This window comes from Bufo bufo, chromosome 2, assembly GCF_905171765.1.
Source record: "Bufo bufo chromosome 2, aBufBuf1.1, whole genome shotgun sequence".
NCBI lineage: Eukaryota > Metazoa > Chordata > Amphibia > Anura > Bufonidae > Bufo > Bufo bufo.
Window position 1 is genome coordinate 648,006,937 of NC_053390.1, and position 24,024 is coordinate 648,030,960.

The 24,024-nt window shown below is 42.6% G+C and overlaps 1 protein-coding gene across 2 annotated transcripts in view; it reads left to right on the plus strand.

Moving 5' to 3' along the window:
• ARHGAP10 (Rho GTPase activating protein 10) overlaps nucleotides 1-24,024 on the plus strand; it is a 351,925-nt gene that overhangs the window by 94,789 nt on the left and 233,112 nt on the right. For both annotated transcript variants that reach the window (XM_040418526.1, XM_040418527.1), the window contains exons 6-11: nucleotides 4,599-4,709; nucleotides 8,482-8,586; nucleotides 10,967-11,096; nucleotides 11,348-11,454; nucleotides 14,829-14,923; nucleotides 21,345-21,426. In XM_040418526.1, the coding sequence (XP_040274460.1) occupies nucleotides 4,599-4,709; nucleotides 8,482-8,586; nucleotides 10,967-11,096; nucleotides 11,348-11,454; nucleotides 14,829-14,923; nucleotides 21,345-21,426 (630 nt within the window). The remainder of the gene's footprint in view (nucleotides 1-4,598; nucleotides 4,710-8,481; nucleotides 8,587-10,966; nucleotides 11,097-11,347; nucleotides 11,455-14,828; nucleotides 14,924-21,344; nucleotides 21,427-24,024) is intronic.

Consider the following 24,024-nt stretch of genomic DNA (forward strand, 5'->3'; position numbering starts at 1 on the left):
TACAACCCACACAAGTGGCTCAGGTAGTGCAGCTTATCCAGGATGGCACATCAATGCGAGCTGTGGCAAGAAGGTTTGCTGTGTCTGTCAGCGTAGTGTCCAGAGCATGGAGGTGCTACTAGGAGACAGGCCAGTACATCAGGAGACGTGGAGGAGGCTGTAGGAGGGCAACAACCCAGCAGCAGGACTGCTACCTCCGCCTTTGTGCAAGGAGGAACAGGAGGAGCACTGCCAGAGCCCTGCAAAATTACCTCCAGCAGACCACAAATGTGCATGTGTCTGCTCAAACGGTCAGAAACAGACTCCATGAGGGTGCTATGAGGGCCCGACGTCCACAGGTGGGGGTTGTGCTTACAGCCCAACACCGTGCAGGACGTTTGGCATTTGCCAGAGAACACCAAGATTGGCAAATTCGCCACTGGCGCCCTCTGCTCTTCACAGATGAAAGCAGGTTCACACTGAGCACATGTGACAGACGTGACAGAGTCTGGAGACGCCGTGGAGAACGTTCTACTGCCTGCAACATCCTCCAGCATGACCGGTTTGGCCTTGGGTCAGTAATGGTGTGGGGTGGCATTTCTTTGGAGGGCCGCACAGCCCTCCATGTGCTCGCCAGAGGTAGCCTGACTGCCATTAGGTACCGAGATGAGATCCTCAGACCCCTTGTGAGACCATATGCTGGTGCGGTTGGCCCTGGGTTCCTCCTAATGCAAGACAATGCTAGACCTCATGTGGCTGGAGTGTGTCAGCAGTTCCTGCAAGACAAAGGCATTGATGCTATGGACTGGCCCGCCCGTTCCCCAGACCTGAATCCAATTGAGCACATCTGGGACATCATGTCTTGCTCTATCCACCAACGTCACGTTGCACCACAGACTGTGCAGGAGTTTGCAGATGCTTTAGTCCAGGTCTGGGAGGAGATCCCTCAGTAGACCGTCCGCCACCTCATCAGGAGCATGCACAGGCGTTGTAGGAGGCATACAGGCACGTGGAGGCCACACACACTACTGAGCCTCATTTTGACTTGTTTTAAGGACATTACATCAAAGTTTGATCAGCCTGTAGTGTGTTTTTCCACTTTAATTTTGAGTGTGACTCCAAATCCAGACCTCCATGGGTTGAAAAATTTGATTTCCATTTTTTAATTTTTGTGTGATTTTGTTGTCAGCACATTCAACTATGTAAAGAACAAAGTATTTCAGAAGAATATTTAATTAACTCAGATCTAGGATGTGTTATTTTTGTGTTCCCTTTATTTTTTTGAGCAGTGTAGTTATGTTCAGCTGACATTAGCACATCACTAATGTCAGCCAGGTTAATACCAATTTTTGTGCTGACAGAAACCCTTTAACAATTATCTAATAACGTATATTGCTGTTACTAAGTCCAGACCAGCTCCCTGCTGGGAAACAGCAGAGCGCGTCGGCACTTGCTGTTTCAGTAGCTCCCATTGCGGTGCCTGAGAGCTACGGAAACAGTGTAGCACAGAAGGCGCTCTGATGTGTCCCAGCCGGCTGGTGGTGGTAATTGTGTCTCATCTCGCCTTAGTAATGGAGAGATGAGACAACCCCTTTAAATAACTGCCCCTACACATTAAAAAAAAATAATAAAATGAGTTCCACTTTAATCTAAGCGGCATGTACAATCCTCATATACATGGGTAAATGTTCTGGATTTGCACTTCCATCCGCACGCTCTTCTAGTACTGTAAGATAGTTATCTTGTTAGTTTAATTGCTGAAAACACAATATTTTTCTTGGCTCTTTTTCATTCCCTAGAGGGCATATTTTCAAACAACACTGCTTTTTCCAACGGGACTACTAATGAGGAATGTATGAGAAAAGGATGTGTTTTTGGCCTCTCTGGCAAGGTCATCTCACCAGAGAAAAGAGAATCCACTATTTCACTTATCTCTCACAGCATTAGGAATTCATAGCTCTGGAAACACTGCCTGAAATGGGAAGCAGAAAACCAGCAAATTTTGTATCACACACATTAACAGCCTATATGTGAATATTCTATGTAATTTTTTTTATTTTTTTTTGCAAAAAACTAAACGGCTGGATGGTTTTCTGTGTATTATTTTTCTAAGTCACTTAATGGATTTTACTTACTGTCTTGCCTCTGAACTTCCTCCTATATTTTGACTTTTAGCACAGAAAACATCCGTACTTTACTTTCTCGGTCAGACATCACTCGGATCCTCCTGTACTGACTCAATTAGTGCATCACACATTTTACACTGATAAGTGCAATGCTTTTCTTTAGGTAGGCCTGCCAAGACACAGTAGATATATTTTTATTCTAATTATACTAATTTATTTTGCTAACATATATTTTCACTCTTCACAGCATCAGTAAACTAACAATAGGTTATCTATAGAGGAGTTTTATCTCTCTGTGCTGACTGGTGCAGAAAGACAATATTTTGTATGTACTTTTCTAGCATAGTACTGCTGATATGAAAAGGGAAAACAGTCAAAAATTCATAAAAAGCGATTCTCTATAATTATAGCTTAAAGAACAACCTTTTCTCTCGGGCGGTTGGAAGGGTCTCACTGTGTTAATCATGCAAAGCAGAACCGCAAAATTCAACTTCGTTGGTACCTGACCCCTGACAGACTTTCCCACGTAATACTTGGCTACTCAACGCTTTGCCGGAGAGGAACAGCAGCGTATAGGTGGTGGAATTGCCCTTTTACTTGCACAGTTCTCTGATATGATGTCCAAATTGTCGACTATCTCCCTATAAACCCTTTTCCCATATATGTGCATAAAAGGCGGCGTCTGTAACAACCCAAGCTATTAAGTGGTCCCATTATTTAACCCGCACAGTCAATGCCATTTAAGGAATAATTGAGATGTCATCTTGCCTACCAAAAAAGTAAATAAAAATGATCAGAAGGCTGCATGCATTCCAAAATGGTATTGATAAAAAATACAGATTGCCCTACAAAAAGTCCTTACACAGCTCTCAGTATAAAAAAAAAGTTATGGATGTCAAAATATGCCAACTCAAAGCAATCTTTTTTTCTAAAAAACATTTTGATTTTCATGAGCAGTGAAACATAACAAAAGACTGACACATAGACTAAATTTAGCATGTCATTTTGAATCAAGTTAAGATTGTCCCTGATTGAGCAAATGCAGATTGGGTCCCTGTGTTTGTTTATGCTTACTATGCTTATTGTATAGGACGTGGTCTTCACCTGGTCTGCCATTTTTACCACTCTGTGAACACAGTTAAAATAAAACCCTAAAAACAATGGAATCGCATTATTTTATTTTTGCAGTTTTTTTATTTTCCCAAAAAAGCGTTTAAAGTGAACTTGTCATATTAAATGTGGTGCCTTAGCTGAAGGCAGCATGTTATTGAGCAGGAGGAGCTGAGCAGAGTATTATGGGAAAAGATTCAGTAAAACCTGTAATTTGTACATTTATTTCCGTGCTCTATAACATGCTGCATGTAGATCAATTCATATTTTCATAGTAGCAGGTTATCTTTAAAAGTTATACAGTAGAGGTACCCCTAAATGGTGGCATTAAAAAAACACCTCTCGTCCATAAACCACTGCATAAAACAAGCACTAATACAACTTGGGATGGATCTGGCACAATAGAAAACTGATCCGTTTCCCATTGACTTTCAATGGAGTTCATGACTGATCCGTCTTGGCTATAGAAGACATAATACAAATGGATCCGTTCATGACGGATCCGTTTGGCTCTGTTTCGTCAAGCGGACAGCAAAACACTGCAAGCAGCGTTTTGGTGTCCGCCTCCAGAGTGGAATGGAGACTGAATGGAGGCAAACTGTTGCATTCTGAGAGGATCCTTTTCCATTCAGAATGCGTTAGGGCAAAACTGATCCATTTTGGACCGCTTGTGAGATCCCTGAACGGATCTCACAAACGGAAAGCCAAAGCGCCAGTGTGAAAGTAGCCTTAGTTGATGGAAAAAGTAAACCCGAAAAAAAAAAAAGAAACTCGAAATGCTGGAGCCTTAAAGGGATTGTGCCAGGAAACATATTCTACATTTTTCAGATCAGCACCTGAATCTGAATACTTTTGTAATACGCATGTAACATCACCCGCTGTCTGTCCTTTTCTTTATTTCTCCGTCCACTTCGCTGAGGTGGTTGCACGTGCTCAGTTAAATCTTTAACTGCCATCAGCCGTTTCTTCTGTTAGAAGCTGTGGCAGTTACAAGGAATGAGCTACAGCAGAGAGGACATGCTCCCTGAGCTACCAGCCTGAAATAATAATAGTAGCATAATAATTGGAGCAATGAATGTGGAGATCTGTGGACCCATGTGAGGTTGTCATGTACTATATGATGTCTGATTTAGATTTTTTACATCAGTCATGGCATAACCCCTTTAAGTACCAAGCTAGGCTGTGTCCTTAAGGGGTTAATGCATGGCTGTACTGATATATATTATAAATCCATATATAGTGTTAGTGATGGAGAATGTTTAGATTGGACTTGAGCTTCTTTACAAAGGAGGCACAGATCTATTCCTTAAAGGGTATGGCATGAAATGTGCAGTGCAGCTATTCTGTAGCTCTAAGCAGCTGTTTTCTTTCTCTCTCATTTAGGCAGATGTCCAAGTGGAGCAGAATCGGCAACATTTTTATGAGCTGTCACTAGAATATGTATGTAAACTGCAGGAAATCCAGGAGCGGAAAAAATTTGAATTTGTGGAACCTGTAAGTGAGGACATTGGTATACAGCGCAAGAATGGTCTGTGTCATACTGTGCATAGTTATTGCTGCCAGCAAATCATATAAAACATTCTTACTGCACGTCTTAAAGGGATTTCAAAGAATTAAAAAGACATTAGCCAATGTAATAAAATAAGACAGTACTTGATTCCTAAATCCAGGGCTGCTGCTTCTGCAGTGGTTTCCCCCCTTTCTTGGTTACACCCTGATGACATCACCTCTGCAGTCACTGACATCACTGCTGAGGTTAGTGCAGCACATCATCACTACAAGGATGTAAAATGGGGATTAACTAGGTGATTGACGTCAGTTTTTAATGGTCTTTTTTTTACTTTTACCTTTTTGTTAAATTTCTTAGACAATTCCTTTAATTTCTAAATTATAATGGATGGCCCGTGTTCTCTGTTACATGACTGGTGTATGGTCTTACTAGTTTGAAGACACACACTGCTATTATTTTTTTTTACCTCTACTAAATTGCACATGCTTTTGCACTCAAGACAGCAGTTATATTGTCACCATCCCGAAATGCTCTTTTGTGACCCATCTAAATTTCTGAATACTTACTAATATATCTGGTTGTCTCCTGCTGTCTTTTACACAATCATAGAGTTACACATCCATTTTCAGTAAGCCTTCTAGTGGTAAGTAGTGGTTGCAAAGAAAACGGGATTTAGAGGGGAAATTTATTAAAACAGGTGTAAAGGAAAAGTGGCTTTGTTGCCCAAAGCAACCAATCAGATTGCTCCTTTCATTTTTCAGAGTTGCTTTGGAAAATTAAAGGTGCAATCTGATTGGTTGTTATAGGCAACTAAGCCACTTTTCCTTTTGATCAGTCTTGATAAATCTCTCCCTTAGACCTCGAAATATTGTACCTATTTAAAAATAAAAAATCCTTCAGAAATGCTGTAGCAGTAATGACATTTTTGCCACTTCTTTGTATCTATAAAACAAGTTCTGTATACCTGAATTCTTCATATGTGACCAGTTGTTAGATGTTCTGTTCAGCTCCTACATTCATTATGGCAAAGTTATGACTAGTGTTGAGCAAACTTGTGTTTTCAAGTTCGGCATACAAGGTTCGGGTTATCTTAGAATTCCATTATGGATTCCACTACCACGGATCATAAATTATGGTCCGTGGTAGCGGAATCCATAAAGCAATTCTTAGATAATCCGAACCCAAACCTTGTTTGCTGAACTTGAAAACACAAGTTCGCTCATCCCTAGTTATGACCATTGCTATATCTTGATTGCCAGATATGAATATAGTAGTTGTGCTTTGAGGTATAGGGGATGTTTCCCTGCATAACTAAACATATTGGCCATTCCATAACGCTGGGTGGCACATCCTGAGGGAGCTGTAATAGCACTCACATGGTCAGTTGCACTCACACAGCTCTTTGACGCATTTTTGGTGGTGCTTTGTTGCACTTTTTCTATATAAAACAATGTAAAGTCCATGTACACAGGGTTTTGATTTGTGGAGCAGTGGTGTCAGTCACATTTATATCACAATGCATCCTGATGTAGATATGGCATTCTTCTCCATAGACTTCTGTGTAGGTAAAAACTCATGCACAAGATGAAAAGCATGTAAAAAGCAACAAATGCATGGCATGATATTTCACATACACTACTCACAAAAAGTTAGGGATATTTGGCTTGTGGGTGAAATTTCTGGATGAACCTAAAATGCACTCTTCAGGTAAACTTAATGTGACCTTCTCTAAACCTTTGAATGCACATGTCCAACTATTCAATGTTTCAGTACTTTTTGCACAATTTGCTGTTCTCTAACAAGGAGCTTAACGGCAAAATTCACAACAGGTGTTTTATCCAAGAATCACCCAATACATTTCCTGGTTCAATTAGAATTGGTATTTAAACAGTCCTCCTCATTATGCTGTTCACATTTTGACATCATGAGACCAAGACAACGCCTAACAATTGATCAACAGTACCTTGCCATTGCGAGACTTTTAGCAGGATGTTCTCAGACGGAAGTGGCCACTGAGCTTAGAGTGTCACAGAGTGTCATTGCAACAGAGATACAGAGAGACATAGAAGTGGACGTCCTTTGGCCACATCCCACACTGATGACCGCTACATTGTGAACAATGCCCCACGGAACCGGATGGATGATGAATATGCCACACCAACTCCAAGTATATTTAAGGGAGGTGAGAGGCACCCAAGTGTCACTTCAAATCATTTGAAACCCTTTACATCAGTATGGTCTGTTTGCTAGACGACCTGCAAGGGTACCTGACCACAGGCATCATCATCTTCCATGGTTCAGGGAGCATCTACGCTGGACAAGGGACCAGTGGGTTTCACTGATGAAACAAGGGACCAGTGCTTTCACTGATAAAAGTCGATTCACGCTGAGCAGAAATGATGGCCAGCAATGATGTTGGAGACATCAAGGAGAGCGCTATGTATCAGCCACTTGTGAGCTTTTGGTGGTGGTGGAGTTAGTGTGGGCAGGTGTGTCTAGTCAATGCAGAACTGCCCTACACTTTGTGAATTGTACCGTGACAAGCCCATACTACGTGAATAACATCATTAATCCAGTCATTGTGCCTCTGCATGAACAACACAGACCTATTTTAATCTTCATGGACAACAATGCACCAGCTCATCGAGGTTGCATCATTCAGGGACGGCTGCTGGAGAATGGGGTACTTCAAATGGAGTGGCTTGCACTTTGTAGAGACCTGAATCCAATTGAAAACCTATGGGATCGCTGTGTAGAGGCTCGTAACTCTGTACCCCAGAACCTCAATGACCTGAGGGCAGCCCTTCAAAAAGAGTGAGATGCCATGCCTCAGCAGACAATAAGTTGACTTGTGAACAGCATGAGACATTGTTGTCAAGCTGTAATTGATGCTCATGGCCACATGACAAGTTTTTGAGACATAGACAGATTTTTTCGTGGGGGTATACCCACCACTGTTGTTGGCTTTTGTTTCAATAAACTGTTTGAGATGAAGAAATCACCATTACATGCTTCTACTTAAATGCCCTACTTTCATGATATAATATCACTGTAGAGTGATTTCTTTACGTTTTCCATAAATGTCACCCGAAAGCCAAATATCCCTAACTTTTTGTGAGTAGTGTATGCTTTAAAACGCAGAATAAATTTGTGTGAAGAACAGTGATGGCCAGTTTGCCATGTTCGCCCGCGAACACATGCGGGCTGCCATCTTTATTCACAGGTCCAGCGATGCACAGGTAAGTCTGAAATCAAATGTGGTCAGCGGGAGCAGGCAGTTCCGAGAACAGCCCGATGAAGGCCCCCGACGGCTGTTCTCGGAACTGCCTGCTCCCGCTGACCGCATTTGATTTCCGACCGGCTCGCGTACAGGCACAGGTAAGGGCTTACCTGTACCTGTGTTTGCGGGCGAACACGGCGAACTGGCCATCACTGGTGAAGAAGCCCTATTGGTTGTCACCAGTGTAGTGTAGAATGAACTTCTGCCCAGAATATATTGTTCTCGATTGAAACAGCCACAGCTCACTTCTTGCTGAATGAAAAGGCACATTGCCATTGACCAGTCTGGGAAAGTTGGAGGACAGACTGTGTGGGAGCTGTAATGGTCGCCATATGTTTTCCATACATGGTTATAACTAATTTTCTATTAAATTTTCATCACCTTAGGTGAAACGTGATGTAAATGAATATTTTCAGGTCTTTCTCTAAAAGATTTTTCTGGTTCCTCTAATAATAATTTGATTCATTTCTTCACAGATGCTGGCGTTTTTCCAAGGACTTTTTACCTTCTATCACCAAGGATATGAACTTGCTAAAGATTTTAACCATTACAAACTGGAGCTGCAAATTAACATTCAGAATGTGAGTGTGGTTGAGAAGTTTCTCCTTAATCCCCTATCCTTCTCCATTTACTATAGATATTTTATGAAGCAACTGAAAATTACTACTGCAAACCCCTTTTTCCCATTTAGTATTTTTAGCTTTTACCCTCTCTCTTAGGCCTCATTCACACGACCGTACCCGTTTTGTTTCCTAGACCTATTGACATAATTGGGTCTGTGGTCCATATTTTGTGGACATACTTTTTGAGAACGGAAATATGTATGCAGAAAGCACACAGATGATCCGTGTGCTCTCTGCATCCATATTTCTGTTCTGCGAAAAGATGGAACATGTCCAACACTTGGCCACAAGCTGCAGACCACGGACCTATTGAAATCAATGGGTCCAGAATAAATGCGGATGCAACACGCATGGTGTCAGGTTTATCTTCAGTTTTACTGATGTCTTTATTTTCACCCATTTACCATTTAATGTACCTTTTATAAATATATAAAGGCTAATCATGGTATACCACCAATACAAGTGATCTCTTTACAGTTCTTAAGCAAAATATAGGTTACATGTTTATTATGTCACTTATCACTTATTTTTATGGTTATTTTTACTCATGTTTTCATGAGCCTCTGTTCAAATTCACTGCATTTTCAGAATATTATGCATTAGATGTATTATTTTTGCAATATGAGAAAAATATCTGTATATGTTGCAACGCACTGCCACCTAGAGGAGGTTTTACATTGGTACAAGAAATGTGAATTGTCCTCGCCTGTTTGGTTAGAACCGTCATAATGAATAAAGGAGTGCACCTTTTATGTTTCGTTATAGCTGCACTGGCATTGAAGGAGATGACTGCTGCAGCATGGTGACATGAGTATTCTGGGGCATGCTAGAACTGCTTGCTCAGTGGCGTCGGCCTAATTGTAATTTGCTGTTTCTCAGCCAGTGTTCCCGGGAAATGATAGTACTGAATAGAAAGCTTTACTCACGCCTACACCAAGCTTGTCTGAGGCAGGAATGGCATTAGGGGTAATTTCCGTGCCAAAAGAACATAAAGATCAGTGATTGGTTAGATTTATTATGCTTTTGGAAGGTTTGTGGATAGCTCACCACCCTCCTCAATAAGGTAAGGGTGCTCTAGCCGAAAAACTGCTCACTCAGTCAGTCCGGAAAAGATAAATGAAATAGAAAAAACGGCTGGCACTCACTATGTGGTTCACATCAAACAACTATTTATTAACCGCTAATTCAACAATGAAATAATAGCAGCAATGCATACAATTTATGATTAAAACATTAATGTTAAAAAAAACCCTAAAAAAATAAAATACAATGCACTGATTGTTTCAATGTATGCAGAAACGCACCAAAATAGAGTCTCCTAAAAGTGTGTTGGACTCTATATATTGCACCAATGTTCCTTTGCCTGATGGCAGTATGTATCCAAATCAATCGTGTTGGGGATACTGTCTCTTTAAATAGAGAATGTAGCCAAGTCCACAGGCTGCAATAGCTTATACTATTGAATGCTGCTGGGGGATGCCGTTTCCCTCTATATGTTTGTCTTCAGCAGTCCTTTCGCCGGCTTATATTACGGCCTTCAGTAGTTAGGTATGTTGTATATTGCAGGGAAGTATTGCTTACCCATATAGACGAGTCTTCAGCAGTCTAGTTTAGCCGCTCGTTGCACCGCTTGCTCTCGGCGTCCTCGCTCTCTGGTGTTTGTCACATGGTATACCAGAGATATCGCGGGACTTGGAGGTTTCAGTCCGATATTCCTATGAGAGGGGCTTAGGTAAGATGAAAAAATGGAGCGCTCCACTTGTGAAGAATGATTTAGATTTCATCAATCATATCCAAAATCTTGTTGTAGACAGGGATATCCATAGCCTTATTATTTTACATTCAGGTTTAATACTTTAGATATTTTTGTAGGTATAGTTATTTGATGTTTACCTGTAGAAGGGGAGAACTGAACTACCCTATGAAACATAGGAATCTCTCCAAAAGTGTATAATGTATTTATGTTCCTTTTTATAGTTTTTTTTTTTTTAACCAAATGTCCAGAAAACTTTTCCCGCTTCCATTCTTACCAAATATTCCCTCCTTGCTTAGCTTCACTAGCTTTCAAATGGTATAATGACTTCCCGTCTTTGTGCATGGCAATTCATGGATACTGTGCCGGTTATTCTATTTAGATCATAGATGTTGAGAGTTATGTTTTTTCCTGGTTGTTGTCCGTTACTTATTTTATTGCTGCAATAAATACACAACATATGTCCAGATATTATCTTGAAGGTTTGTTATTCCTACGGCCAACTGATTCAGTTGTAAAATGTTCCTTGGTTGATTTATATAGAAGTCTTTTAACAAAAATGTATTTTTGTTTTTCTTATTAAAGACCCGAAATCGTTTTGAGGGGACCCGATCAGAGGTTGAGGAGCTGATGAGAAAGATCAGAGATAACCCACATGAGCACAAACGAGCCAGCCCATTTACAATGGAGGGGTACCTCTATGTCCAGGAGAAACGTAAGCCATGTGTTGTGTAGAATTCTTAGATTGTGCGGAATGACAAAATAATACCCATATTCACTGTTCTGGGTGCCAGAGGGGAGGCTTTGCAGTGAGTAGTATTTCAGCGATGTGTAAAACCATGCAAACTCAATTCGTTTTCAGTTCAGAGCTTCTATGTTGGATTTCACTGCAGCTTAACATTTCTTTTCTTTAGCAAAAGATCCACATTACTAATAAATATTTGTATCTTTTTTGGTCTATTATAGGACCTGCTCCATTTGGTTCCAGCTGGGTAAAGCATTACTGCATGTATAAGAAGGAATCCAAAACATTTTCAATGTTTCCTTATGAACATAGATCAGGAGGGAAAATAGTGAGTATATAAAATGAAAAGATTAATTGGAGATTTAAATTAATTATTGTTTGAGTAGAGTAGACTAAGGCCCTTTCAGACGAGCGAGTTGCACACGCATCGGACTCGCATGTGAGTATGCAACATCTCCTGTCTTGTCCTCTCAGCACTGACGGAGTTGCGTAGCATTATATTGACTTATGATGCTATTTAACCCTTACAGTTCTGGAATGTATTGGATAACACTGACAGCATTATGTCAGTGTTATCCAATACATTCCAGAGCTGTAAGGGTTACATAGCATCATAAATCCATATAATGCTATGCGACCCCGTCAGTGCTGGGGGGGGGGTCAGGACGGGTGCTCTCCTTGACAAACACTGTAAGGCTACTTTCACACTTGCGTTTCTATTTTTCGGCATTGAGATCCGTCACAGGGTCTCAATACCGGAAAAAAACACTTCCGTTTTGTCCCCATTCATTGTCAATGGGGACAAAACGTAACTGAACAGAATGGAAAGCTCCAAAAAGCATTTTTTGGCGTTTGGTTGCGTTCCCATACCGGAGATCAAACCGCAGCATGCTGCGGTTTTCTTTCTTTCATGGGATGAGGAGCAATCATGACCCACAATGCAAGTCAATGGGGACTGATCCGTTTAACTCTGACACAATAGAAAACGGATCCGCCCCCCATTGACTTTCAATGGAGTTCATGACTGATCCGTCTTGGCTATGTTAAAGATAATACAACCGGATCCGTTCATAACGGATGCAGATGGTTGTATTATCAGTAACGGAAGCGTTTTTGTTGAACCCTGCCGGATCCAGCAAAACCGCTAGTGTGAAAGTAGCCTTAGTCCAATGAGTGGAACTCCCTCGTGTGAAACCAGCCTTAAGGTGCCTGTATCCAGTGGCAGACTGATAACTCATGGGGCCCCCGGGCAATAGGAGATTATGGGGCCCCTGTGTCCCTGCCCACCCTCAAGCCACACCCACACATAGACCCACCCACATATCGTGCTGCCCACATCACCTACACTTGGTACAGAATTTCTCTTCACTATGTTCAAAATAAATGTTTATTAATAAAAAATAAAAAAAATCGCGCCCTCCACCACATCACAAGCGTATCTCAGACTCAGTGTATCGCATAGCTCCACAGCAATACAACTCACAGTAGTGTGCGATGTGCTATAACATCACAGATCACCTCAGCAATAAAATGCATAGAAAAGTGCAGTGTGTGAGTATTGCAAGCTCTACAGCAATATAAGTCACAGGAATGTGCAGTTTGTGAGTGTATTACAGATCACCTCATCAATACAATGTGAGTATATCCTAGCCAACCCACTGCTTTGCCATAGGGAAGCCTTGGGAGGTTATTGCGCATGTGTGGCTTCATAGAGTGTGTGAGTATATCCTAGCCAACCCACTGCTTTGCCATAGGGAAGCCTTGGGAGGTTATTGCGCATGTGTGGCTTCATAGAGTGTGTGAGTATATCCTAGCCAACCCACTGCTTTGCCATAGGGAAGCCTTGGGAGGTTATTGCGCATGTGTGGCTTCATAGAGTGTGTGAGTATATCCTAGCCAACCCACTGCTTTGCCATAGGGAAGCCTTGGGAGGTTATTGCGCATGCGTGGCTTCATAGAGATGCTTTGAATCAATGCATTTCTATGAGGAATGTTTAGCGTGAATGCCAGTGTTGCACATTGTGCAACACTGGAATAGGAAGAACCTCTAGTGTCCGTCTGATGAGTGCCCACTAGAGGTGTTTCTTGGCAGTAATGTAAATACTGCCTTTTTTTAAAAAAAAAGGCAGTGTTTACATTAAAAAGCTTGCAGAGCAAGGGGGGAACTTACTCTCCTTAGGGAGAGAGCACCTTAATCAGTGTGAGGAGACTTACAGGCCATACATGCTCCTCTGGAATTTTTGGAGAGAAGGGATGCAAATGAGCTCTTAACAAGCTTTGCCTCTAATGCCACCAGATGTAAGGCAGCTATCCTATAAGTCAATATTCAGCTCTTAAAATAAGCCTTGAGACATGACTTGGATATTAAATAAGCCAGCACCTCATCTGCAGACAGCTGTTTCGGGGTGATTGCCCCTCATCAGTGCAGAGCAGAGAGTACTGATGAGGGGCAATCACCCCGAAACAGCTGTCTGCAGATGCAAATTTTAAGGCGCATTGGCGACCGATTTGGTCACCATCTGGAGCACTGTGGGGCCCCCTAGTGGCCGCGGGCCCTCGGTCCATGCCCGAATGGTCAGTTCGCCCCTGCCTTTACCCCTGTAATAGCCATCAGCTGAATGATTGTCTGGCTGACAGTTATGTCTCCTGACCCCCCCTATACACATATTTGCTTGCTTGAATTGTGATTGACTGAGCAGAATTGTGTTTTCAATAGAAAGCCACTACAAGACATCTCTGGCAGCTTATCAGCTGGGAGAACATAAAATTTAAAGCACCCGATTATTTTCTCCTTGGACAGATGATGTTGGGAGCTCCCCATACATGTTAGACTGTCAACTGGTTCTGCCAACAGTAGTATAATGTATTTGAGAACCTTAAAAGAGTTTTCCAGCTTTTAAACAGTTTTGCCCAGCCCCTTTCCTCCCTTCAGGACCTATGGAGGAAAGGATAGCTACCGGCTCCTTCAGTTCACCATGCTCCAGTTCACTTCTTGTGAAATTCCAGAGTGGACAGGGTCATGTGTGTTGCTGCAGGCAGTCGCCAGGGTTTAAAGTGGTTTGATGGAATATGAACTATATTCTAGCATCGCCTCTCTAAAGATTTCTACTTATCCGCTCCCCACCTCTCCATTCCTGAATGCTGGCTCCCATTCCACCATCTTCTGGTCCCTGGCTTGTTGTTTTCTGGCCGGGGCATGGACATGGCTGCGTGCACAGCTGCAGCCAATAACTGGCTTCAACGGTGACGTAGATGTCAGAACATTGTATTACCAGGGCATAATCAGCCATGACAAAAGTACGTGAAGTGACGGATTATTAGTTTTGAAAATAAAATCTGGAACCTTATTAGTTGCCAACTCCATTGCACTGCTATTCAAATGTGTAAACCTCTACCTTACCTTCTTTCACAACAGCTATTTCTTATGTTAGTTGGCTTTAGTGGGAATCCACCACAGTTATCACAGCATGTCCTCAAATGTGTGGATAATTTCTATGTGTGAATAGAGACTTCTAAAACCTCATTCACTTGCATTCTATAGTCATTTGTTGTAGACATGTTGCTTATTCTGAGTTCACATGAATGTTTTTAAAATTCTTTATACTGTAACTGTTGGATTGTAGTATTTGTATGAATCAGCAGCTATTTGTGACTTAATTTTATAGACTAGAGATAAATATGTATATTTTGTTGTTTTGTTAGGGTGAAGGAGAGAGTTTTATACTAAAGTACTGCTTAAAACGAAACACAGACACTATAGACAGAAGGTTCTGCTTTGATGTGGAAGCTGTAGAAAGGTAAGATAAAAAATAAATACATTTGTAACCCATATTCACTGTATCGGTGATAAATGCTACATCAATGGGGGGCCCAACTGCTGGGACCTCCACTGATCACAGCTCCATTCAAAGTCTATGGCATTGACAGAATCAGCCAAGCACAGCCCGAGACTTACAACAGTCCCCAAAACTATCAGACTACTAATCGCGAGGATGGCCATACCCGTACAGTCGCGCTTCCCAGAAACAAAGAAGGGTTGCAGAAACTGCAGAGGGCCATGGCTAAATTTACGCCTGATATCCAAATTGACTGATACTCATTCTAATGACATTGTAAAACATTGAGAGCTCACTTTAAAGCAGCACTGTCACCCAGTTCAATCCTACCCTACCAGGTGTATAGCCTGAGGACGCTGATTAAAACAATACCTGTCTTAAAGGGATTCTGTCATGACATTTTAGGCCTATAACCTAAACATATGGCCAGGTCCGTCCAAATAGCATGAATCCGAAACTGTACTTATTAAATCTGCCTTTGGCTCTATTGGCACATAAAACAGGTTTTTATAATCTGTCATTCACCTACCTAAGGTGCCCAAGGGGACGTCGCTTCATACAGGGTGCCCGGCTGCAGCCATCTCCGTCTGGTACCCAGCGCCACCTTCCCACTAGAAATCGCCGCCCTCCCTGTCTATCTGCCTCTGCCAGATCCCGCGCGTGTGCACTAGGCATAACCTGAGGGACCGGACGATTGCGTAGGCGGCGCAGAGGTGAGGAAGGCGGCGATTTCAACTGGGAAGGCGGCGCTGGGCACTAGGCGGAGATGGCTGCGCTTGCAGTTCCTGGATGTACGGGTTTACGTGGTAGAGGGTCAAATTGCAACAGACCTCTACCAGAAGCCCACAGATAGAAACACTCTCCTTATGCATGATAGCTACCACCCACAACGAATGCTGGATTCCATACCTTGGAGCCAGCTACTAAGAGTCAGAAGGATTGTTTCTGATGACCCTATCTTCACACAGAGGGTTGATGCCATGTGCAATCGCTTTATTGAGCGTGGCTATCCCAGGACATTGTTAAGTAGAACAAAGCAAAAGGTGGTTTTGGTTGGCAGAGAAGAGGAACCCTAGCCTACGGGATAAACTAGTGAAAACTGATGTTGGCGGTCATTCTTTGGGTACACAGAGATTGCTTGCTCCACGTAAAAGTGGTTCCTTTCCATGTTTGTCTTGCTGCAATTGTGGTAATATTCTTAAAGGGGATCACTTTTCTCACCGCTATAGTGGCAAAAAGTACAAGATCAATGGCTACTATACCTGTAGGTCACGTGATGTTGTGTACGTCATTCAATGCCCCTGTAGTCTCATCTATGTAGGTGAGACTACTATGGAAATCCGTGAATGGATCAATAAACATAAAAGCACAATTCGCAAGGCAAACATGGATAAACCCGTAGCCAAACATTTTGTGGAGGCCGGACACTCTGTCAACGAATTGCGTTTCAGGGTGATTGACAGTGTGGGTAACTTACGCAGGGGTTGAGATAAGGATGCTATACTGAGAAAAAAAAGAACTAAAATGGATTTACACGCTGAGGTCCCTACAGCCCTTTGGACTCAATTTGGAGTTTAATATGGCAGGGATCAGCTAGATCTTCGTCTGTTATATGTATTTTTATATGTTTTATGTTGAAGCTTTTGATGCACCCCCTTTAATCATCTTTAAAAGTGGTGACACATGTATGTAGACCTGCAGTGGTGGGATTTTTCCACCTACTGTAGGCCTACAGTAGTGAGCATTGTATACGGTTGGTACGCATACATCCCCTTGCCTGTCAATTTATGATCCATATTAGCAGACTTATTTAATATATCAATGTGGCATTGCTTGGTTTTAGCAATATAGCGCGACTTACAACACGGTTGCTATAGCGGTCATGTGATGGAGTTTTTCTAGGTCACATGACTTGCACACCGGCTCTGACGCCGTCGGTGCAGGCGCACCCGATTGGTGTTTGCGCCGCTGGTGTGGTCTCGCGCGATTTGGCTATACCTTGCGTAGTCGCAGCCGAGTGACGTGAGCGGGTCACGGCTGGATGATGTGCGTTGACATGCGCAGCTGTTACATTGGGACGCTGTGTGTCGCGCTCATCGCCACTTTGGATCCTCTGACACAGGTGAGGTAGTTGGGCGTATGCTCACTCATTAGAAACTGCTGTGAGATCATATTGTGAATTGGTGCAATTGATGTGTGTCTATACGCCCATTAGGCTACCATTAATGTGGGAGTGTCTATTTTTTGTATTTATATGTGAGCTTGTACACTTGTAACATATGCTTGACAAAGGCTTTACTTAGCCGAAACGTTGCTACTTTTGTACATTGTGCTTTGGAGTTTTGTACAATAAAGAAGAATTGGTTGGATATGCTGCTGTGGCCCTCCATCTCTATTATTCACTTGTTGGACCGCCTTGGATCTGGGGTCCCTTGCCCAGCTGCTGCATTTATACCACCACAGCTCCACGTAAGGCCTCATGCACACGACCGTTTTTTTTGCGGTCCGCAAAACGGATTTCCGTTGTTTCGTGATCCGTGACCATTTTTTCGTCCGTGGGTCTTCCTTGATTTTTGGAGGATCCACGGACATGAAAAAAAAGTCGTTTTGGTGTCCGCCTGGCCGTGCGGAGCCAAACGAATCCGTCCTGACTTACAATGCAAGTCAATGGTGACGGATCCGTTTGATGTTGACACAATATGGTGCAATTGCAAACGGATCCGTCCCCCATTGACTTTCAATGTAAAGTCAGGAGTCCCTATTATACCATCGGATCGGAGTTTTCTCCAATCCGATGGTATATTTTAACTTGAAGCATCCCCATCACCATGGGAACGCCTCTATGTTAGAATATACCATCGGATTTGAGTTAGATCGTGAAACTCAGATCCGACAGTATATTCTAACACAGAGGCGTTCCCATAGTGATGGTGACACTTCAAGTTAGAATATACTGAGAACTGTGTAATAACTGCCCCCTGCTGCCTGGCAGCACCCGATCTCTTACAGGGGGCTGTGATCCGCACAATTAACCCCTCAGGTGCCGCACCTGAGGGATTAATTGTGCGTATCATAGCCCCCTGTAAGAGATCGGGTGCTGCCAGGCAGCAGGGGGCAGTCATGTACACAGTTCGTAGTATATTCTAACTTGAGGCGTCCCCATCACTATGGGAACGCATCCGTGTTAGAATATACTGTCTGATCTGAGTTTTCACGAAGTGAAAACTCAGCTCTGAAAAGCTTTTATGCAGACGGATCTGCGGATCCGTCTGTGTGAAAGTAGCCTACGGCCACGGACGCGGATGCCAAACTTGTGTGCATCCGTGTTTTTTCACAGACCCATTGACTTGCTTTGGTCCGTGAACCGTTGTCCGTCAAAAAAATAGGACAGGTCATATTTTTTCGACGGACAGGAAACACGGATCACGGCCGCGGATGAACAACAGTGCATTTTCCGAGTTTTCAACGGACCCATTGAAAGTCAATGGGTCCGCAGAAAATCACGGAAAACGGAACAACGGCCACGGATGCACACAACGGTCGTGTGCATGAGGCCTTAGCCGAATGAAGTGCTGCTCCTGAATTCCCTTTTTTTCTTTATATTCTCAGGATAGGTCATCAGTATCTGATCGGTGGGGGCCTGACAACCGGCATCCCCGCCAATCAGCTGGATGAAGAGGAGGCAGTGCTCCATGCGAGCGCTGCTTCCTCTTCATTACACTGCTTGTCATCCCGCAAGTGCACTCCATTCAGGTGAATGGAGCCAGTGCTTGTAATTATACTACGTCTCTGCTCCAGAGGAGACAACGCATAGTGTAATGACCAGGAAGCACCGCCTCCTCATACAGCTGATCGGCGGGGTGCCACGTGTCGGACTCGTGTCGGACCCCTGCCGATCAGATATTGATGACCTATCTTGATTATAGGTCATGAATATATATGGAAGGACAACCCCTTTAACCCCTTCAGGACCAGGCCATTTTCCAATTTTTACTTTATGGCCTTCCCGGAGCCATAACTTTTATAATTTTCCATTCAAATAGCTGTACGAGGGCTTGTTTTTTTTTTCGGGACAAATAGTATTTTCTATTAGCACCATCTACTTTTGAATTTGATGTGCTGTAAAACTGTAAAATCCAGATGGGTTGTAATGTAAATTTTTTTTAAAATAAATCTGCCACAGTGTAATTACAGTGGTACCACGTTTGCAATTTTTTTCTTTTAATACTGAAAAAGATAATTTCAAAAAAAGATATTCTTTTCTTTGCATCTCCATATTCTGATCCCAATTTCTGTTTTAGAATTATGTCTACGTTGATGACTGAGGGCTCGTTTTTTGCATTGTGATCTGTAGTTTTATTATTTATACCACTTTGGAGTGTGTAGGTGGGGTGGTTTTTGATCACTTTTTATTCTTTTTTTTTTATGAAGCAATGAAAAAAAGACAAATTGGCCATTTAGATTTTTTTTTTTTTTAGGCTACTTTCACACTGCCGTTTTGGCTTTCTGTTTCTGAGATCCATTCAGGGCTCTCACAAGCGGTCCAAAATGGATCAGTTTTGCCCTAATGCATTCTGAATGGAAAAGGTTCCGCTCAGAATGCATCAGTTTTCCTCCGTTATTCCGCTTTGGTGTCCGTCTGACAAAACTGAGCCAAACGGATCCGTTCTGACACACAATGTAAGTCAATGGGGACGGATCAGTTTTCTATAACACAATCTGGCACAATAGAAAACTGATCCGTCCTCCATTGACTGACTTTCGATGGTGTTCAAGACGAATCTGTCTTGGCTATGTTAAAAATAATACAAACGGATCCGTTCTGAACGGATGCAGACGTTTATATTATATGAACGGATCCGTCTGTGCAGATCCATGACTGATCCGCACCAAACGCGAGTGTGAAAGTAGCCTTAGTTATACTGTCCACCCTATGGGATACATATTTTAATAGTGATAGCTTTTTTTTTTTTTTTTTTTTTTAAAGTGGCAGTGCCAAAGATAATTTATATTTTTACTTAATATTTATATTTATCTTTATTTTGGATCTGGGTCTGCAATCTGCAAGATACAGAGTGGTAAGTGGTAAGCGGAGGCACGGATCAGAAGCCCACGGAAGCAGTGCAAAGTGCTTCCAAAGGATTTCTCTCTGTGCTTCTGCACCACAAATCCACAAAAAAATAGAATGTGTTCTATCTTTTTGTGGTGCGGAACATATCTTGTGGATTGCTGACCCAGTGAAGTGAATGGGTCCACATCTGCAAACTGCCTGCACTCGGCTGGTACCTTTGCATTGCGGGCCGCTATATGTGGTGCAGCACTCTTGGGGAAAGCCACCTCAGATGCTGTGGTTACAAAAGACCATGGCATCTGTCTGCGATCGGCATTATGGTCAATCACAGACATTAGTCCTGGGTCTTTTTTAAACAGCATAAACCCAGAACAGAATCTAAACAAACCTGTCTCAGCAAACTACACTTTGCTGAAACCACTGCAGCTTTCTGGATTTTAGTTATCTCATCCAGCTGAGGTATCTGGGTGAGATATACACACTTTCCACCACAGTAGATATAGAGATGTAAATAGATACAGTAAATGATGATAGATATCTCTCCATATTCACACATATATATATATATATATATATATACACACACACAAACACACACACACACACACACACACACACACACACACACCCCCCCCCCCCCCCCCCATGTACATATCCACACACATGTATGTATTTTATATATATCACATTGTGGGAAAAGCAGTCACCTTTATTCAATGCTGGGAATGTAGGATTACTGTCATTATGTGGATTTCTCTATGTAGCTATTTGACTAGAGGACTGATGAGATGACACCTGAGGTGCTATTGTCACTATGGCATCACAAGTAGGCAGAGATGTAATGTGACCACTCCTCTCAAGATGCTTGCAGTGATGCATGCTGGGATTTTTACTTTCACTTTGCATCTGCTCCGCCCACACAGCTTCCCATCAATGTGAGCATGCTATGCTGAATGCAGTAGAAAAATGATATATATACAGTATATCTCTCATGATACAAATACCTCTTGGCTTTAGTTATTGTCCAGGGCACTTTATTGTTTTTTATACTTATGGTGGACAACCCCTTTAACTACAAATTGTTGTGAATAAGACAATAAGAAGCAATTAAAATAAATTTTAAATGATATGTGGCAATTCCTAGCTAGTCTGTGCCAGAGCCATAATAGGTCCTTAGGGGAAATTTATTTTCCTGGATTAATGTATGTATTCAGAAATGTGATGTGTTGCCATTCTCCCCCATATACATATGTGATCCTGCATCGCCTGCAGCTGTGTATTGTTAAATCTGTTTATTCTTTATTCACCTAGGCCTGGACTTCTGATCACCATGCAAGCATTTTCAGAAGATAATAGACTTCTCTGGATGGAAGTACTAGGTGGAAAAGAATCTGTAAGACAATCAAATATATATGTCATGTTAACAGCCTTTAATTGCTTTTTAAGTACATAAATTTGTTGTGAAATGCATATGTCATCTTTAGCAGTTATCAAAGCCCTAAGACTTCTGTTTGTGACATTTAGTGATTTTTTTATGTAATAATAAAAATTCTGTTAAAGTGCCCTTCACTCGTGAGCACAGTTCTTTTGACTGACTTTGGGCACACAAGGTGCTCATCACTGTCGCAGCAACAATTCTGGACTATTATCTGCAGTATTACATGAGTAGTTCTGCAGATAAGGAATCCAGAACGCCATTTTTATTTTCATACTGTCTCCCATTTCCCTGCTGTCAGAGCTCAAAGCTCTGAGAATGTATTTCTATGCGGCCTTAAAGGCTATGTACACCTTTGGAGGCACTTTTTGTTTATGGCTAAAAATCATATTTTCAATTGGCCTTTATTAAAATGTTTTTCTAACGGTGTGACTGGTTCTTTCACTTTCACTTTGTGCCAGTCATCTAAACACTTATTTAAGCCACATTCTTATCAGTATGATAAGGATTGAGCTTTAATAAGTGTTTATAATGTGAGAGAGCAAAGATAAGGAATCTGCTCCTCAGATGAAAATGATTTTTAGTTCATAATAAGTACAATACAATAATTAATAAAAACAAAATTGCCCCCAAAAGTGTACATAGCCTTTAAATGCAGTCAGCAGGGGATCAGGGGGCAGTATGAAAAGTGATCTGGAATCCTTATCCGCAGTACTATTGATTTATTACCGCAGATAATCCTCCAAGATCGTGAAGACACATTCCCTTTAATGGCTTATATATTTACTTTTTTTTAACCAACCCTAATCTTGTATATTTGTACCTGTGAGTATGATCTTACCCGTATTACGTTACAAGACTACAGTGTAACAATGACAAAACTTCTTACGAGTCTATAGATAGTGCAGTACTGTATTGTTGCCTTAGATTGAGAATATAGAGGGTTTTTCCCCCTCGCCTATGACAGCACCCATGGAGAGACCGCCTCCTACTCCTCAGGACAGGAAACAGGAACCAGAAACCGCTTTAAAAGAAGGACCACCCTCTCCACCTCCAGTTCTGTTTCCTGTCTTAAGGGGACAGGAGGAAGTCGGAAACCGTCAATAGATGGAGCTGCGCGCGCCCCGACTGTGCAGCGTAAGTCTCCTTTAGGAGCAGCTGCTAAGTCTGGGCCTCTTTCTCCCTCCTCCCAGCGCCTTCTCGGCCCAGGGGGCTGTTTTTACCTTCCTAATGCTGTGGACCTATGCGGCCGTGTCCCATGTCTGGCTGTCAGCACCGCAAGTGGCATGCGCACAGACGTCGCGGCCTGGACAGTGACGTACTTCCGGTGCGACAGTGGAGGGAAGCTATCCCTGTAAGCCGGAAGTGGGGGGAAGCCGGTGTGCGCGCCCGGGTGAAAAAAGCCCAGCCAGATCACTGCCCTGCTGGCTAAAGAAACGGGCAGTTTCTCCATTTGGAAGATCCAGTGTCTGAACATGGAGCAGTCTCAGCGCGCAAAAGCCACTGAAACCACCAATTATATGCTGGTACCGCGGTGGGGTAAGAGGGGTGATCCCCCTATGTGCATGTGGTTGTTTACGCCTGGGGGTTATCTTCTGTGTCTAGGTGTCTAAGGAGTCTAGGAAGGTCTCCAGATCTAAGGACAAGGGGTGTGCTATATTCAAAAAGAAACTACCCTCTGCCTGGGCGAAGCCCATTTGCCAGGCTTGTGTGAGCAAGTTAATGGAGGAGGAAGCTCCGTCTCTGATGGGCAGCATCAAGCAGATGAGGAGGTTAAGGAGTCGGTTAGCGGTCTGCTAAAAAGCCGCCCTAGTACCTCTGCAGCTGCATCAAATCCCCCCTCTAGCGACAGTGATGTACTTTCTGGATTGGAGGAAGAGGGAGAATGCTTTTCATCAAATGACTACTCTGATTAGGAAACCGCTGGGAAGCCGCTTTTTCATATAGAGAACATTAATTCCCTAGTAAAGGTTGTGTGAGCTACTATGGGATTCAGGACTCAATGTTTGAGAGTCTGGGCCCTAAAGGGAAAAAAGTCTTTGATGTACATAAAAATATTCAGGCTGTTATTGCTAAAGAATGGAAAAAGCCTGATAGGAAGTTTTTTTATTCCCTTATCTGTGAAACGTAAATACCCCTTTGAGGAGTAGGTGACTGCCTCTTGGGATAGAGCCCCTAAGCTAGATGCCCCTGTGGCCAAAATAGCTAAAAGAAAAACTGCGCTTCCATTTGAGGATATGGGTTCTCTAAAGGACCCAATGGATAGCAGAGATCTATTTAAAGAAAAATTGGGAAGCCTCGGCGGCGGCCTTTAGTTCAGCTTTTGCTGCTACTTCGGTAGCTAGATCCCTTAAGGCATGGATGAAGGAGTTGGAGAATCACATCAAAGGGGGTACCCCTAGGGAGCAGTTGTTGTCCTCTTTTTCTACTTTTTATAATGCCCTAGATTTTATGGTGGATGCTTCGGCTGACTCCCTAAGATTATCGGTCAGGGCTTCCGCTTTATCCAATTCTGCCCATAGAGCTATCTGGTTGAAAAGCTGGAGCGGAGATGCT